Raw genomic sequence first — 17,560 nt, 5'->3', positions numbered from 1 at the left:
TCTCTATGCCTTAGGCATAGGGGAGTGGACAGGCAATTACTTTCACTTTCCATTCAGCACTTCCTAGATGTCACTGCTCTCCTCACATTCCCCAGTTCTCTTTACCAATTAATTGTGTAGTCAGGGCATGGGGATGGACATCAGGTCCCCCATTCTGGTGTACAAACAAGATTCTGAGATGATACAAGGCTTGCCTTAATAACAGTGTCCACAAAATGGCTCCTGACTGCTTGCTGTAATTATGAATTCCCACACTGAAGAATACAAGATTCAAATAATTTATATTGTGTAATTAAAAAGTTCATTTTTCTTGACTAATGTGATAAAATTTTGAATATTTGTTTTTTGGGTGATGGGTCCCCTTTAAGGTATTTCTGAAGCTATGTTCTCTTTACTTAACTGTCAGTAACACAACAGAAAAAAACAGTTTGTCTGGTTATCCTTTATTTGGCATTTCACTTGAACAAAACATATTTGGTTTAAATAATCAAATGTTTGGCCTATAATATATTAAAAGCTCAACACTCTTGTTATAAAATATATTAAAAGCTCAACACTCTTGTTATATGAAAGATCTTGCAAATGGTACAAAAGTGATAACTTTATTGGATAACTCAACAATAATATTATAATAATATTCCCAGGAATCAAGTGTCACAGGTTCTGTGCAAAACAGGGCAATGCACAAAGCTCCAGTGCCATGCAAGAAGCAGTGAGCCCTGGCAATGGGAACATATCAAAGTAAAGGTCAAGTACAGAGGAGCTTACTTACTGCAGAACATCCAGGACCAGGTACAACATTCATTGTTACAGTGCTTAATTAAATGCATTTGTATGTGTACATAGCTCAAACTGGATTGGAGCAAATATATGAGGTGATGGGTAAGTAGTATCCTGCTTGCAGTCATGGTGTATTCATTAGACCACTTCATATCCTATAAAGCAGTGACTAAAAAGGCCAAAAATCAACTCTTGGCTTGTGACTGTAGGCAGTGAGATACTTACAGTACTTTTGAATTAAAGGTCCTGTGTGCCATAGTTTATGGTATCACCGTTAAACTCCTTATGCTAATTTTGATATGACAAGAGTATTTAAGCCTTCAATATATTACATGGCCAGCTAACTACTAACGATTACTTCTGTTTATATACAGAAATAACGAACAAATACAATTCAAATTAAGTGATGGAAAGTTTACAAGCTTCAGTAATCACCTAACAGAATTCCAAATAAGTGCTTAATGTCTAAGTGCTGATGTTCATACATAGAGAAAATGTAAAAGTAGGGAATTACTTGAGTGAAACCAAAAAAAGGGCAATCTTTCTTTGTCCTCTGAATGCAGTGTAAGTGCTCCTCTGTTATACAATCGCATCCATACTTACGAACAGAACCATCAAAAAGCTTTAAGGCAATTTTATTTCACTGCAAATTCTCCTCAAAACGCTGCAAACCAAATTTTACATTCTAGAATTATTTTACAGCAGTTCACAACCTACATTACTCACTCGTTACATCCAAACAGCAAAATGTTAAAACTATTTCTTAAAAAAAACAAAACTATATTTTGGGGGACAGCTAGTGTGTGGGGTTCTAAGGGTGTTTATTTTGGGGGAAACACTTGAAGAGGCTTAGAAAGGGGTTGTTTTGAATATAATATCCATCCTCACCCTGGGCTTTGCCCAAGTCAGAAACTAACCATTTAAATCATAATTTCATTTTAATTCCCTTTGGTATATTTTGCCCCAAACTAAAACAGAATGATCGATAGCACATAGGGCAATATTGGGCACTTTTGTGCCCATGATTTTTAGAATACAAGAGGCAAATTGCCATCGTTGTCTGCTAGGCAATCCCCTAAAATCCTCATGCAAGTTCTTGTCCACCAACTATTGCTTGCAAATATGGACAATTATGTTGGGAAACGCTTGTACGAGTGCTTACATATGATTTTCAGAGCAGCCATTGAGGGTGATTTAGCTCTATACAAAGAAATAATAATGACAAAAGCTCCAATCAGTCAGTATGAGTGAGCGTTAGTAAATACTCTACAAAGACTATACCTGCAATAACTGTTTCTTGCACTGTATCAATATTGGCCATGACCAGACTTTGCTAAGCATTATTTACACAGACACTGCCTGATATATATGATAGGCGATGCTGTAGTATGCCTATGCACAGTTTTCCAGTCCAGAGAACATTTGGGATATAAACTTGTGCAATTTATATTATTCCTCATATTACAGAGATTTACAGTACATTAAAATATGACTACAGTATATCAAAAGGCAACAATGCCCCAGAATTTACAATGGAGCTTATTTTATAGTCCCATAATTGATTTGAGCTGTCACCCCTGGTTTAACTAGAATTCTCAGAATCCCTTGGCAAAGTGAAGCTTGCAAGAATTCGGGTTCAGTTCCTGTTACTCCCAGAAAAACCTAAGATAATTTGCTGAATAACCCTGTGCTGCAGGGTAGTATGTGTGGGGCAACACCGAGCTTGCCGCAACAAATTCCTAGGAATAAATCTGTGTGGATCTATAAGCATATTTGGGAAAATTTAGTAATAAAATAAAATTGAGATTTTACCAAATTTTCTAATAATGTAAAAAATTATTTAACAAGTATACTGAAAAGGGCAACTAAAGCCTCAAGAAAATATATTCCAGGCATACTAAAAAGGACCACTATACAATTCCTAGTGTAATGCATGCCAATACAACCTAAGCTGTAAATGCAGATTTTTCAGATTTAGAATATACACTACATTCCATCCTATCAAGCCCAAATGTATATCTGGTATCCCAGACATGGCTCCGTAAGCTCTTCCTCTTTCTGTAAATTGCTCACAAACTAAAAAAATATAAAGAAGGAAATGAAACCCATACAGTGGGGCACGGTGTCAACTAAACTAGCACTTCCTCCACCAAACCTACACTATGTTACCAGGCGGGGGGAACACACCAGGCATATTATGAATATAGATAGATTTAAATATATGTTGTTCACAGTATTTTTCCTCAGAAATATTCCCATTTTTAACCTACTATGATACCTAATTTTCTGGCTGGTATTTGCGGATGACAAATTCTGCAGCAGGAAACAAATCTGATTGGATAACCACTGAGGGTATTATGTGACAGCCAATAAAATAAGATTATGCCTACTATATTTGTATGGCTTGGGTATTTTGTTTTCTGTGGGTAGAAAGAGACTTTCAGGCTGCTTTTCACGCATCTTAAAACCATTTTCTGCCATCTTAGGAACCACAAAGCTACAACATACATAGAGCACTGCCTGTGACCTGTGTTAATGCCTCAACTGCAGTCAATGCAAACTCATCTCATCAGTGTTAGCACAACCAATGGCTCAAAAAATTGCCAGTTGTAAAATAAACTGCCTAAAACCACACTCTGTACTTGTTAGAGTAAATCAAATAGTTACACAAACAAAAAGAACTTGTTCGCTTTTTCCCTTTATGTACAAACTGTTAAAAATGGCACCTGAAAGTTGTCCACTTATTAGATTTCATTCTGTTTTAGAGAGCCTGAGTACAGTCAAATACCTCTGAAGAGAGAGCTGGAGTTTTGGTCAGTGCTTAAGACAACATTTACAGAAGGTAGGGGGTCTGGTGATAGACCGACACACCAACTGCAAATGAGAAACGAAGAGAGAAAAAGACAGCAATATAAATAGCTATACAGTGCAGAAAGTATCTGAAAAGCAAACAAAACAAAGGTTTCAGAACAACATTATGTAAAGGAAGGCAAATGGAACAAGGGATGAGCCATTAAACATGGAGTTATAATTACTTTAAATAATTGAAAAGAACACTGTGCTGGGTTGTATTAAAGTAATCATAATTAATATCTCCTCTCAGCCTTTTGTTAATCTTTGACTAAATAGCCCTTCTCTTCAGCCACTCCTGTGGCTCCCATCACCAGTGCGCATCTTCCGAGCCATTATGGTCTCTTTGGATACGCTCTTGCAGTGACTAGCCAGGCCTAACAGGCACATAAGGTCAATGAAGCCGGTGGTAAGGTTGAACTTTATCCCAAATTCACTGGTAGAATAGTCATAAGGGAATGTGTGATGGTAGTTATGGAAGCCTTCGCCTGTGTAAGAAAAAGAAAAAAAAAGTTTGATATGTTACCTAAATAGAATGTGTATATTATTTGTCAATAAATATAATACAGTGCCCCACAATTCAGCAAAATAGCTGCACAGAGCTTTGGACATTGGCTCTTAAGTTACAGGACATTCTACTTCATCTCCAGATGTAAGGAGTCACAAGGTAGACAGGTTAAAGGAAAACTATACCCCCAAAATGAACACTTAAGCAACAGATAGTTCATATCATATTATATTAAGTGGCATACTAAAGAATCTTACCAAACTGGAATATATATTTAAGTAAATATTGCCCTTTTACATCTCTTGCCTTGAGCCACCATTTCGTGATGGTCTGTGTGCTGCCTCAGAGATCCTCGAAAATGAATATACACGCACTCTTGCAGCCATGGCAATTGAGGTTAAAAGTAGTAACTTTATTCCATCATGTTAAAAGGATACGTAATCATATCAAGTGCCTATGATTACGTATCCTTTGATACGAAACGCGTTAGGACGCTACTTTTAACATGATGGAATAAAGTTACTACTTTTAATCTCAATTGCCATGGCTGCAGGATTGCGTGTATATTCATTTTCGAGGATTGGTTTCGCCTAAAGCTACGGGTTCGGGGCATGGCACCCGGGCCACTTGACAAATTTGGTGAGTGACAAGCATTGCTGAATTTCTACCATTTTTGAAATAGAATTGTTCTTCTTCAAGTGAAGGGCCTGGGGTTTGGACACCCAGGTCACCCTTTCCACTCGGTGAGAATTACCTAGTGGTTGCTTGCTTTTTTGTTGGTGTTTTTGGTTTATTTGCTTTTTGCCCGTTTTATTTGATGTGTTTAAATATCCAACAATATAAAAGCAAGTTTATAATGGAGGTCCTTAATTAGTTAGTCCATTTAGAGATTGGAGCCAGCTACCCATCATTGTGTATCTGTCTCAGAGATCACCTGACCAGAAATACTACAACTCTAACTGTAACAGGAAGAAGTGTGGAAGCAAAAGACACAACTCTGTCTGTTAATTGGCTCATGTGACCTAAAATGTATGGTTTGTTGGTATGTTTGTGAGTACAGTGAATCCTACGATCCCAGGGGGCGGCCCTTATTTTTTAAAATGGCAATTTTCTATTTATGATTACCCAATGGCACATACTACTAGAAAAGTATATTATTATGAAAATGGTTTATTTACATGAAGCAGGGTTTTACATGTGAGCTGTTTTATGTGATATCTTTTTATAGAGACCTACATTGTTTGGGGGGGTATAGTTTTCCTTTAAGTACAAAATATGGCAGTGGGTGTGGATGCTGTAAAATGACACTAAATGGCACAAGAGACGGGCACAAATGTACAGTGAAACAGCAGGAAAGTTTGATTGCGGGAAGGGAGGTGGGAGTCTGGGTGCCCAGTTAGTAGGAGGTTGCTGTAGTCCTAGCGGTATAGGATAGGGGCACAGGTTAGTGTTTTAGCAATTGCTTGTAAAATAAATGTGTGTATATTGGCAATATTACATAGGAAAAAGGGACAGGTTAAGCATTAATATAGTTAAAAGGGACTGGTCCAAAATAACTCCCGCATTAAAGTACCAGTAACATCAGTAACATTGCGCTGCTCTTCAGAAAGGCCATCCATTGTGCGGCGCTCGATTTCTCCTGCCTGCCTTCCTTATAGGAGATAGCCATGGAGGAGAAATCGAGCGCTGCATGATGGATCATCGACGTGTTGCCTTTTCTGAAGAGGAGCGCAAAAGAAGTTTCAGTTAGTTTAATTTGTCTTTGTGTTTTTTTTTCGTTCTATACCAACGACTTTTTTTTTCTTTCTTTTTTTAAAAAATTGATGTTACTGGTCCTTTAATGGCCATCAATAGTAATGGTAAAGGTGAAGGGACAGATGTTGGGTGAGAGGAGCATGAGCTCAGTTTTAGCTAGGTTCAGTTTGAGCTGGTGTGTGTTCATTCCACAAGGAAATCTCTAGAAGGCAGTTAAAGATCTTGGTCAGAGTGTCCGAGGTTAATAATGGGGAGTCTAGATATATTTGGACCTCATCTGCATGTATGTGATATTTAAGGCAAAATGAAGAAATAAGGTCTCTTAAAGAGAGACTGTGCACGGAGAACAGCAGAGGGCCAAGTAGAGAGTACAGATTTTTCATTAAAGCAGACTAAACTGGTGTATTGCTGCAAGGTGCAATTTACAGTATGTAGTGATTGAATCACTTTTAGTCGCTGCATTTAAATAGACAGTGTGCCCTTTGCACTTGTGTTCTTAAATGTGCCTTCCAGTGTAGAAGCTCAGGAGTTCACTCCATGGCAAATCAATCTGTAACGGCACTATCAAAGGACACAACTTGAAATTAAAAGGGATGTATTGTATTGTAGGGAGTATTTTGATAATCCCTAACGGCAGCTACTGCAATAAACTGCAATCTTTAGTACAGCAGAACACAGTCATGTTTAGTGAGCAAGACAACAGATTAAGAGCTAGAGGCTAAAACAAATATGTGCTTGAGATCACAATTGTAATATAATTGCTAGTCCAATACTCATTTCCAAGGAAACGTGCTAGCACACACAAATAGGCAGATATTACAATAGAAAAGGATGATCCTGCAATTGTGAGTTTTTACATGTTTGCTTCTATGCAAACCTGCGACTATGACCCTGTTTTTATAAATGCCTACAATATTCAAATGCAGTATTGTGTCTGTTGTATTTAGTCTATTAGAAGCAAAATACAGGCATACGGTGCTCAGAAATTTTATGTCAAATGAACATTAGGTCTCTTTTCTGTGAAATTGCTGCATAAATCCAGACTTTTAGCTCATGCCATGAGGTTATAAAAATTGCCAGATGGAATCAAGCAAAGGCACATAAGTTATTTGATTGCCAATGAACACTGCCCTTTATTTAGCTCTGAATAGATTATTGAAAATATGTCACAATACCATAGCCTCTAAGGTGAGGAGCATGAAACTATACAAGAATATATATCATTCCAAATATCTTTTACTGAACACTGTTTATTAAATTAAATGGCTTTATATCCAAGACCATAGTAATGATGTTTTTATTGAAGTGAAATGTAAAGTTTGTACAAAATATGAGCTCTAGGCCAAACATCTAGACCATCCCGGAACAAGATCTGCTCATAATCCTTTCCGCTCTGGTCACCTACATTAATGAAAAACCTAACAATAACAGAATTGATTTGCATTGAGATAAGAAATGGGCATACCTATGGCTCCAATAGCGACAAATGGGTTCTCCCTGGGATTGATGGTCTGGTCATATGGTCGGTTTCCAAACATATGAGCTGCACTATTCACCAGCCATGTTGCATTGAGCACTAGTGCATAACGTAAGAGGCAAGGGACATAGAAGGCAACAGAGAACGACTCGCCCCAGAAGTACCATGGAATCACAGTGGGGAGAATGAAGCACATCACCAGTATGGAAAGTTTATAGTTTCTGAAAAAAGAAAGATTTTAAAAAAATGTTTAACAACAGTTTAAAAATTGCTACAACCTGGTGGTGAGAGAAAGCTGCTTATCAGTAATCTTGCCGATTTCTTACATATTGAGATTATCATTTTCTCATCAAGAAATTACACTGATAATAAACATCATTCTGCCTTTTAATTGGTCTGTGACCGAAAAACCTGTGTTAAATTTTAATCAGGGCACCCAGTCCCGGCCCATCCCTACTCTTCCCAACCACAGCAAGGAGGTCCCACCCCCAGGATGGCACTGCAGAAGGGTTGGCCAATGCCAAGACAGACTGCTGCAGATCTGCTTCTGGTGGTGACCTCCAACCAGGAGCATGCACACTTGAGGGTCAGGGCCCACAGGCAGATTTTGGGAGATTAGCCGCCCGGCGACAAATCTTCTCTTCTTCGGGGTGACTAATCTCCCCGAACTGCCTCCCCTGCTTTCCCACCGGCCCCGAAGAAGAGGAGATTTGTCACCGGGCTGCTAATCTCCCCGAATCTGCCTGTGTGCCCTGACCCTTAAGCAAGTTTTATGTATATAAAGTTGTCTTCAAGTGCACATGCTTGACCACGTCATGTTGGCCGCCAACCTCACCCTACATTTTCAAGATTGGTAGAGCAGGGTCATCCTAGAGGGTTTCTTTAAGCAGGAAGGGGGCCAGTAAAAGGAAGCCCTGAATAATATCTGACTTTAGTTTTCCTTTAATACTGCAAAGACAAATAACAGATCCTTATTTAAACAAAGCAGATGGGATTCTCAATGGAATATTCAATTGCACTTTACTGGGGTTGTTGGCCCTGGAGAAGTATACTGCTTTAAAAATACAACTTTGACGTTAATTAACCATGTTAATATATTAAAGTCTGCTGGGATTTGCAGTCCAGCTGCAACTGAGCAGAGAGTGGTCGAGAAGTTTAGTTCTCCCTTATGAAAACATATGCTAATGGAAAGAACCACATGATTTTACCAGCATACTTAAAGGATATATATAGTATAACTAAAAACCCTAAACTCCTTATCTTGTAGGCAATATTGAATAATATATGGTGCTGGTTTTACTTTGGACTAAAATATCTTTAAAAACTGCCCCTTTACTCCCTATAGATATGGTCCCTGTCTGTATTTCAAATGGGACTATATATATATATATATATATATATATATATATATATATATATATATATATATATATATATATATATATATATATATATATATATATATATATATATATATATATATATATATATATATATAAATCAAAACAGGGGGGTTGTGGGAGCACTCTAAAGGCTTTAAAGTATATATAAGTATAATAAATGCTATTGCATATGTACCCAAAACAGGGGTTATTTTGTTACAAAGTTATGATCATAAAATTGATAAGCCACCATACCACGTCAAGGTAAACCCCGAATGGCGGTCCCTAACTTGTTTTATATTTTATGTGCATGTGCTTATCAATTTTATGATCATAACTTTGTAACAAAATAACCCCTGTTTTGGGTACATATGCAATAGCATTTATTATACTTATATATATATACTTTAAAGCCTTTAGAGTGCTCCCACAACCCCCCTGTTTTGATATTATATATATATATATATATATATATATATATATATATATATATATATATATATATATATATATATATATATATATATATATATATATATATATACACACACACATACATATACAGATATATATATTTCTATATTAGGGATGCACCAAATCCACTATTTTGGATTCAGCCGAACCCCCGAATCTTTCACATCTTTCTTTGTGAAAGATTTGGCCAAATACTCGAATATCGATACCGAACCGAATCCTGGATTTGGTGCATCCCTAATATATATTTTTTATAAATTTAATTTACAAAAAACTTTATTTTTGTTTGCACAAGACTTATAGAGTGTTTCATTGCTAGGCAGACATTTTAGTGTTAATGTTCCTTTAAGGAAAGCAAGCCAAATATATCTCACATGGGATCTGCTGGCTCTAAAGATGATTGCTAGAGATTATAAATGAAAGCTTTATTCTTCAGCATCTTTTAAATGAAGGATCGGGCAACATCCATCAATTCTATTATTCTCTTGAGAAAAACAGCATCTTTGTTTCAAACAAAAACCCCCACACAGCAACAAAAATAACCAGACTGTTATAGAACGAAGCATAATAATTACTAAAGGGAACACATAGTGTATAACACAAAGCATTCAACAGTGAGTGACAATTCCATTTTAGAAATGGCAATGCACATTAAAAAGGTCCAGCGCTTCTCAAAGCAGTTAGAAATATTTTCTAGCCTAAAATGGCCCCTGATTTTCCAGTGTCATGAAACTGTTTGGAATAACCATCATGCAAGGTTGTTACATAAGACAATTCCAATAACTATCTACAGTGGGAAGCAATAGCAACAAAGTTGTATCCTGATCCATATTAATGGCACTTAAAGATATAGTAACCCCTGCCTCTGGGGTTTCGAGGCAGCTATAGCTATATAATAAAAATCCTTTTCAAATGAAACATACAACCTAAATTCTTTTTATTAAAACATCTACACCTGTTATAAAGGTATTTAAAAATCTCAGCTGTCAATCATATATTGCTTGACTCACCTTTATGCCTGAGGCATAGTGGGTGGGTCAGGTAATTACTTTTACTTTCTATTCTACACATGCTAGCCACATATACCCTCCCTCCTCAAACTCCAATTTCTTATGTTTTATGCCCGAAAACTTCGGGGTGTGGCATGAAGATCATTGGTACTTCTGCCAGTGACTTATATGCAACCTCAACAGGTCTGAAATGCAGGATTTTCTGATTCAGACTTTTCCATCCTTGGTGTTTAATAAATTTCGAAGAAAAAAGATTTTTTTAAAAGTTCGATTTTATAAAAACAAAAAAATCACAAATTTTTCATGATTTTTGAATTTGGAGTTTAGTAAATAACTGCCTAAGCTTGCCTGTTGTTTCTATTTTCTATTCTATATTAATAACAGTGTTCTCAAAATAGCTGCTGCCTGCTTGCTGTGATTATATAGGGCAAGTAACGTTTATTTTGCTTGACAAACACAATAGATAGGAATCTATAGAAGCCCCGTACATTTCTCTACTCTAAAACAGTGCAACTGAGTCTACTGAGCCATATGGTTATATAATATCAAAACACCTTTTGATATATTGAGGTACATTATACCCTTTTGCCATTTGATGGACAATATTGTTTCTCTAACCTCTTAAACATCACATGGTCATTTATTATTATTAAATCATTGCTAAAAGCAGTTCTTATAAAACTTCAAAGCAATCAATTGACAAGCAAATTTGAGATGAATAAGTGATTACAAGTCATTTAATAATTATGTTTAGTAGCTTTCAACCTTAAAGAAACAGTCACATCAAAAAAATTAAATATAATGTAGTATTACCCGGCACTGGTAAAACTGCTGTGTTTGCTTCAGAAACACTACAATTGTTTATATAAATAAGATGCTGTGTAGCAATGAGGGCAGCCATTCAAAGGAGAAAAGGCTCATGTTACACAGCAGATAGCAGATAAGCTCTGTAGAACATAATGGTGTTATCTGTTATCCATTATTTAACCTGTGACATACAGCCTTTTTTCAATTTCCACCATTGCTACACAGCAGCTTGTTTATATGAACTATAATAAATAGAGATGCACTGAATCCACTAATCCTTTGTGAAAGATTCGGGTGAATACCGAACCGAATCCGATTTTGCATATGCAAATTAGGAGTGGGAAGTGGAAAACATTTATTACTTCCTTGTTTTGTGACAAATGTCAGGTGATTTCCTTCCCTGTTCCTAATTAGGATTCGGATTTGGTTCGGCCGGGCAGATTTGGCCAAATCCGAATCCTGCTGAAAAATGCCGAATCCCGAACCGAATCCTGGATTCAGTGCATCCCTAAAAATAGTGTTTCCAAAGCAAACAGATCAGGTTTACCGGTACATGGAAACACTATATGATATTTTCATTACTTTAAAACACTTTCATTTTTTGGTGTTACTGTTTCTTTAACATGAATAGAAGTTATAAACTGATTTAGGACATTTGCAGTTGAAACGCCCCAAGTGCCATTAGCTTTACATAATGTACTGGGTGCATCAGGCAGGGCACTGGCCATTCAATAACAAGTACCCTTGCCATCGGCTTCCTAAATGGGTACTGCAAGACATAAAATTTAATGCTAAGTTTCAAGGAATCAGATGTTTTCCTTGGTTCCTCTCTGCCATCGGCAATGATTCTTAGCTAACACCCTAGAAGCTCAAGATGTTACTAAAGGAAAACAAATAGTTTTGCTTTGGGCAAATGATCTGGGTGACACATCAGTGCCCTTTACTTAGTCACCACTGAAAGAAATAAGGTACACTAACAAGTAGGATATTTCACAGCTGCTTGTATTCTGTTTAAATCTACAGGAAGTAGGCTACCATCTAAAAAAAAACCAATCTCCTAGCAGGCTGAAACCTGGTAACAGAGATTGATTCTAAACTATTTATTGCCAGGGTGCACTGTATTGACATGACAGCATGCAAATTTTGCTTAGAATGCATGTAATCAATCCTAATGCAGGAAAGAGAAAAGAGACACAGGATGTGAGGCATAATAATTGGCAGCTGTAAATTCTAGGCAGTAAAAACATGTTTTGTATAAAAAAAAAAGATAGTTGGAGTACATAAGATGATAACATTATGGCATGGATTTGATAAATACATAAACAGTCTGTAAATGTAGTTTACAGACTGTATTTGATGCTTAGTGATGTCACTTGTATCCCAGGGCTTGTTCCTTTGAGAAAAAAATCCTATTGTCGTGTGGTGCATGCACTCAAGCAAGGGTGGACTGTTTTAAAGGAACAGTTCATGGTAAAAATAAAAACTGGGTATATAGATAGGCTGTGCAAAATAAAAAATGAGTCTAATCTAGTTAGTTAGCCATAAATGTAATGTATAAAGGCTGGAGTGACTGGATGTCTAACATAACAAAACAGAACACAACTTCCTGCTTTTCAGCTCTCTAAGGAGTTAGTCAGTGACTTTAAGGGGGGGGGCACATGGGACATAACTGTTCAGTGAGTTTGCAATTGATCCTTAGCATTCAGCTCAGTTTCAAAAGCAAACAATTATGACCTATATGACCCCTCCCCTCAAGTCACGGATTGGTTACTGCCTGGTAAACAATCAGTGGAAACCAAGAGAGCTGCAAAGCAGGAAATAGAGTTCTGGCTATTATGTTACACATCCAGTCACTCCAGCCTTTATACTGTAGCATTATTGTAAGCATTTTTTGTTTATCCAGTTTTTATTTTTACACTGAACAATTCCTTTAAATGCTACTAAACTAACATCCCATTGAAATTATGTTGCGGGTGAAAACGTCTGCCAAGCCTGAATGACTGCCTCAAAGCACATCTTTGCATGGAAAACTGAAAACATAAGTAAAGAAGATGATTATGATTTTTTTTCCCAATGGAAAGTTAATCAAAGAAAAAAGATAAAAATAAAGACATCAAAAAAGCAAATGTCATAGATATCTTCCTGCTAATTGAATTAATGGCTCTGTCAGTCCTGGGGGTTGATCCATGTCCGGGAGGGTCATGTGCAAATGTGGAATGGAATGTGTTATATAGTATCTATCTTTGTGCTACAGACAAAATGAACTCTAGAACTGGTAAGAAAACCATTGAGACTCACCTCCTTTGGAACATAACCACCTTATCTTCTTTGAGGTCACTCAGATCAAGCTTCTTCCCTTTTTCTATTACATCGGGGTGTTTGCGCAGGAGAAGCCAACCAATGTGCGAAAAGAAGAAACCCCTCACAGCGTTATGTGGGTCGGCATCAGTTTCAGAGTATTTGTGATGAACACGGTGATCTCGTGCCCACTCAAAGATGTCATTCTACAATTTGGGAAAAGTAGGTATTACTAACAGTTTGAAAAAATAATTTTTGCCACCCAAGACTAGGACTAGGCTTAATTATAGTATCAAAGGAGCAGCCTTTCCATATGAAGGATCTGCTCTCACAGGGCCTATACTGGCTAGGGATGCACCAAATCCAGGATTCTGACTTTTTCAGCAGGATTCAGATTTGGCCAAATTCTTCTGCCTGGCCGAACCCTAATTTGCATATGCAAATTAGGGCCGGGGAGGGGAATGTCACAAAACAAGGAAGTAAATTTTCCCCCCCTTCCCACCCCTAATTTACATATTAGGATTCAGTTTTGGTTATAAACCTCTAATTGCGGACCCTAGAAATGTTTTTAAATAATGAAAGCAAATGTAATTTTAACACCTTTCCAATATTGTCAATGGTGTTAATGTTACATACTTATTCTAATTATAATTATTTTGATGAAAGGTTTTTAGATAATAAACAAAATAACCTAGTAGCCCCAGACAAGAGCAGTTCCCAGCAACCATTTCTTATCCATGCCTATATATCACCTAAGTCCAATAATGTCTTTCAATATGCAAAGAACAGTTTTTGGGTGGATGACCCATTTTATATAAACACCTACACAAATCTATTAAAATTTGAAGAGCACACTGCTTCTAATTTGCTACCCATTGGTTATACAAGTTCACATATAAATAGATTTGTGCCAGGAAATGGAATTCATTTAGGGGAAAAAAAAATACAATTCCTACCTGGAAAGCCATAGAGTTTACAACTGCCAAAAATATTCTAAGGGGTAGCTTGGCCTTATAGGAACGATGACTCCAGAGACGATGTGCACCAGCTGTCACTCCAAGAGCACTCAACAAGAAGCACAGAATTGCTGTAGGAAGAAAAAACAAAATCAACCCCAGTAAGGCAGCAAATAAGTTTCAAATGTAGCATATGGAAGCTGTGCATAAAAAGGTAAAGGCTACCATCACCCAAAAACAATATTCAAAATCCTATTTTATCACATTAGTCAAGCAAAATGAACTTTAATTACACTATATAAATTATTTGAATCTTGTTTCCTTAAGTCTGGGAATTCATAATTATATCAAGCAGGCAGGAGCAATTTTGTGGACACTGTTATTAAGGCAAGCCTTGCATCATCTCAGAATCTTGTTTGTACACCAGAAAAGGGGATCTGATGTCCATTTCCTTGCCCTGACTACACAATTAAATGGTTAAGAGAATGGGGGAATGTGTGGAGAGCAGTGACATTTAGGAAGTGCAGAATGGAAAGGGAAAGTAATTGTCTGCCTTGCCTCTATGCCTAACACATAAAGGAGGGGCATTTAATATTTGTGAGTTTTGACACAAAAAAAAAAAAAATCGAAAATTTGAATTTACCATTCAAACCTAATAAATCTGATCCTAAATTGTTCAAAAATTCCCAAACTAAAACAGAACTGTGTTTGTGAAATCAGCAGCAACAGTAGTGAATGTCCCATGTGGCCTCCTTAAAGTCGCAGACTAACGCAAGATTTAGAGAGCTGAATAGCAGGAAGCAGTGTTCTGGCTATTATGTTAGACATCCATTTTTGGCTAACTAACTAGATTAGAAACTTTTTTTTTATCTTGCACAGCCTATTTATCCAGTTTTTCTTTTTACACTGAACTGGTCTAGTTTACTGAATACCAGCCAGCCTTATGTTGCATTACAGTAGTTTAATGTCTCATTTCTCCCAAAGGCACATCACAGATTTAGCTCTGTCACAAAATGTGCAGAACATTTGCAGAGGCCTCAACAACTGCACTCAGATATCCATTAAAAGCTAACAGTATACCCAACAGTTCAATCTTTAGTGATAACACTTTTATACACACCCAATGCAGGGCATTTGTAATTATTTTCCTGTCGAGTTTTCAGACCTATAAAACCCAGACAAAACTGGTCAGCATCTCTCTTTACCATTTAATTGTATAACCCATGCATGGGTAAGAACATGAGGTCCCCCATTCTGGTGCACAAACAAGATTCTGAGATGATTCAACGCTTGCCTTAATAACATTGTCCACAAAATGGCTCCTGCCTGCTTGCTATAATTATGAATTCCCAGAGCAAAAGAAACAAGATTCTAATAATTTATATAGAGTAATTTAAGTTCATTTTGCTTGATTAGCATGGTTAAATAGGATTCGGAATAATTTTTTTGGGTGACAGGTCCCCTTTAACAAATTAGCAGCCAGTATTTTTTTTTTAACATTTAGTAAAGAGGTCAGTGAGCAGCAACATAGTTGATAAATGCTTTTCCTGTCGCTCAGAACTGCTTTCTCATTAGTTCAGGAAAGGCCAAATAATTGAATTAGCAAGATAATGTTCTGAACAATTGAAATCCCTGGATAATACACTGTGCTTGCTGGAAAAAAAGTTGCTTCTTTATTATCTGTGACTTTATGACCTTTTGGGCTATTGGTAACATGCTGTAATGCTTTAGTAACTCCTGCCTTTTTTTCTGTTGGTCAACATGTTTTTCCAAATGAGGTTTGTATTCCCAAATAATGCAATGTATTTTAGTTTGCTTCGCTGAGCATTTGATTTTACTTCACAAGTACAAACATAACATAGCAACTGTTCCCCTGATGATTAGGAGCTAATATGCAACCAGATCAACCAATCAGATGTCAGCTTTCATTATTACAAGTGCACATATTTGGCCAAAGCTTGTTGCTTGAATGCTTATACATACTGCTAATTTGTACCTGTGTGCTTGTGCCTAGACCGTTTTAATTCTCCTATTCAACACTGAACTTAAAGAAATGTCTTACCCCATGCCAAAGTGATGGGCTTTGCAGAAGATACATAAAACAGTCCGTAAAATGCTCCAAAGTGCAGCAAAGACATCAGTATTATATTCCTCCAAACCAATGTAATGGGTGGCTTGGAATCCACTTTTTTAATGTATGTAGTATCAAGTATGTCATCTGTCATGCCTCTGTCAGCCCCAATATATTCCTGTTTTGAGGAAGGACTTTCTTCAAGTATCGTTGATACAGTCTGACTGCCCCTGAAGGTCATTTTTGTAAGGCCTGAAAATAAAAAATAAAAAGTTACAAATTATGAGAAAGGATGCAATATGCAATGCAAAATCATAATACTATGAGTTTGTGCCAGCATGGTTTTATGCATAATAGATCTTGCCAGACTAACTTAATTTCTTTTTATGAGAAGGTAAGTAGAGACCTCGATTCTGGGATGGCAGTGGATGTGATTTACTTAAGACTTTGCTAAAGCATTTGTTACAGTGCCACACAAAAGGTTACTGGTTAAATTAAGGAATGTTGGCCTGGAACATAGTATTTGTACCTGGATAGAGAACTGGCTAAAAAATAGACTACAAAGAGTGGTGGTAAATGGAACATTTTCTAATTGGCACAGTGTTGTTAGTGGAGTACCGCAGGGCTCTGTACTAGGTCCCTTGCTTTTCAACTTGTTTATTAATGACCTGGAGGTGGGCATTGAAAGTACTGTTTCTATTTCTGCAGATGATACTAAATTGTGCAGAACTATAGGTTCCATGCAGGATGCTGCCACTTTGCAGAGTGATTTGTCCAAGTTGGAAAACTGAGCAGCAAACTGGAAAATGAGGTTCAATGTTGATAAATGCAAGGTTATGCACTTTGGCAAAAATAATATAAATGCAAGTTATACACTAAATGGCAGTGTGTTGGGAGTTTCCTTAAATGAGAAGGATCTAGGGGTTTTTGTAGATAACAAGTTGTCTAATTCTTGGCAGTGTCATTCTGTGGCTACTAAAGCAAATGAAGTTCTGTCTTGCATAAAAAAGGGCATCAACTCAAGGGATGAAAACATAATTATGCCTCTTAATAGGTCCCTGGTGAGGCCTCATCTGGAGTATGCAGTGCAGTTTTGGACTCCAGTCCTTAAAGGAGAAGGAAAGGTTAAAATTAAGTAAGCCTTATCAGAAAGGTCCAGCTAAATATACCAGTAAACCCTCAAAGTAATGTT

At 36.9% G+C, this 17,560-nt stretch overlaps 1 protein-coding gene across 3 annotated transcripts in view; it reads right to left on the bottom strand.

Moving 5' to 3' along the window:
- Positions 1-427: 427 nt before the first annotated feature.
- Positions 428-17,560, bottom strand: part of scd.L (stearoyl-CoA desaturase (delta-9-desaturase) L homeolog) — a 31,917-nt gene continuing 14,784 nt past the window's right edge. For 2 of the 3 annotated variants that reach the window (XM_041568829.1, XM_041568828.1), the window contains exons 2-6: positions 16,360-16,620; positions 14,298-14,428; positions 13,342-13,547; positions 7,359-7,591; positions 428-4,118 (exon numbers count right to left, since the gene is read on the bottom strand). In XM_041568829.1, the coding sequence (XP_041424763.1) occupies positions 3,919-4,118; positions 7,359-7,591; positions 13,342-13,547; positions 14,298-14,428; positions 16,360-16,609 (1,020 nt within the window). In that variant the 5' untranslated portion in view covers positions 16,610-16,620 and the 3' untranslated portion in view covers positions 428-3,918. The remainder of the gene's footprint in view (positions 4,119-7,358; positions 7,592-13,341; positions 13,548-14,297; positions 14,429-16,359; positions 16,621-17,560) is intronic. The other variant, XR_005962453.1, reaches the window with a different exon arrangement.

Source organism: Xenopus laevis, chromosome 7L, assembly GCF_017654675.1.
Source record: "Xenopus laevis strain J_2021 chromosome 7L, Xenopus_laevis_v10.1, whole genome shotgun sequence".
Classification (NCBI taxonomy): Eukaryota; Metazoa; Chordata; class Amphibia; order Anura; family Pipidae; genus Xenopus; species Xenopus laevis.
The sequence above is the reverse complement of the archived record's forward strand: the minus strand, read 5'-3'. Positions and strand labels throughout refer to the sequence as shown.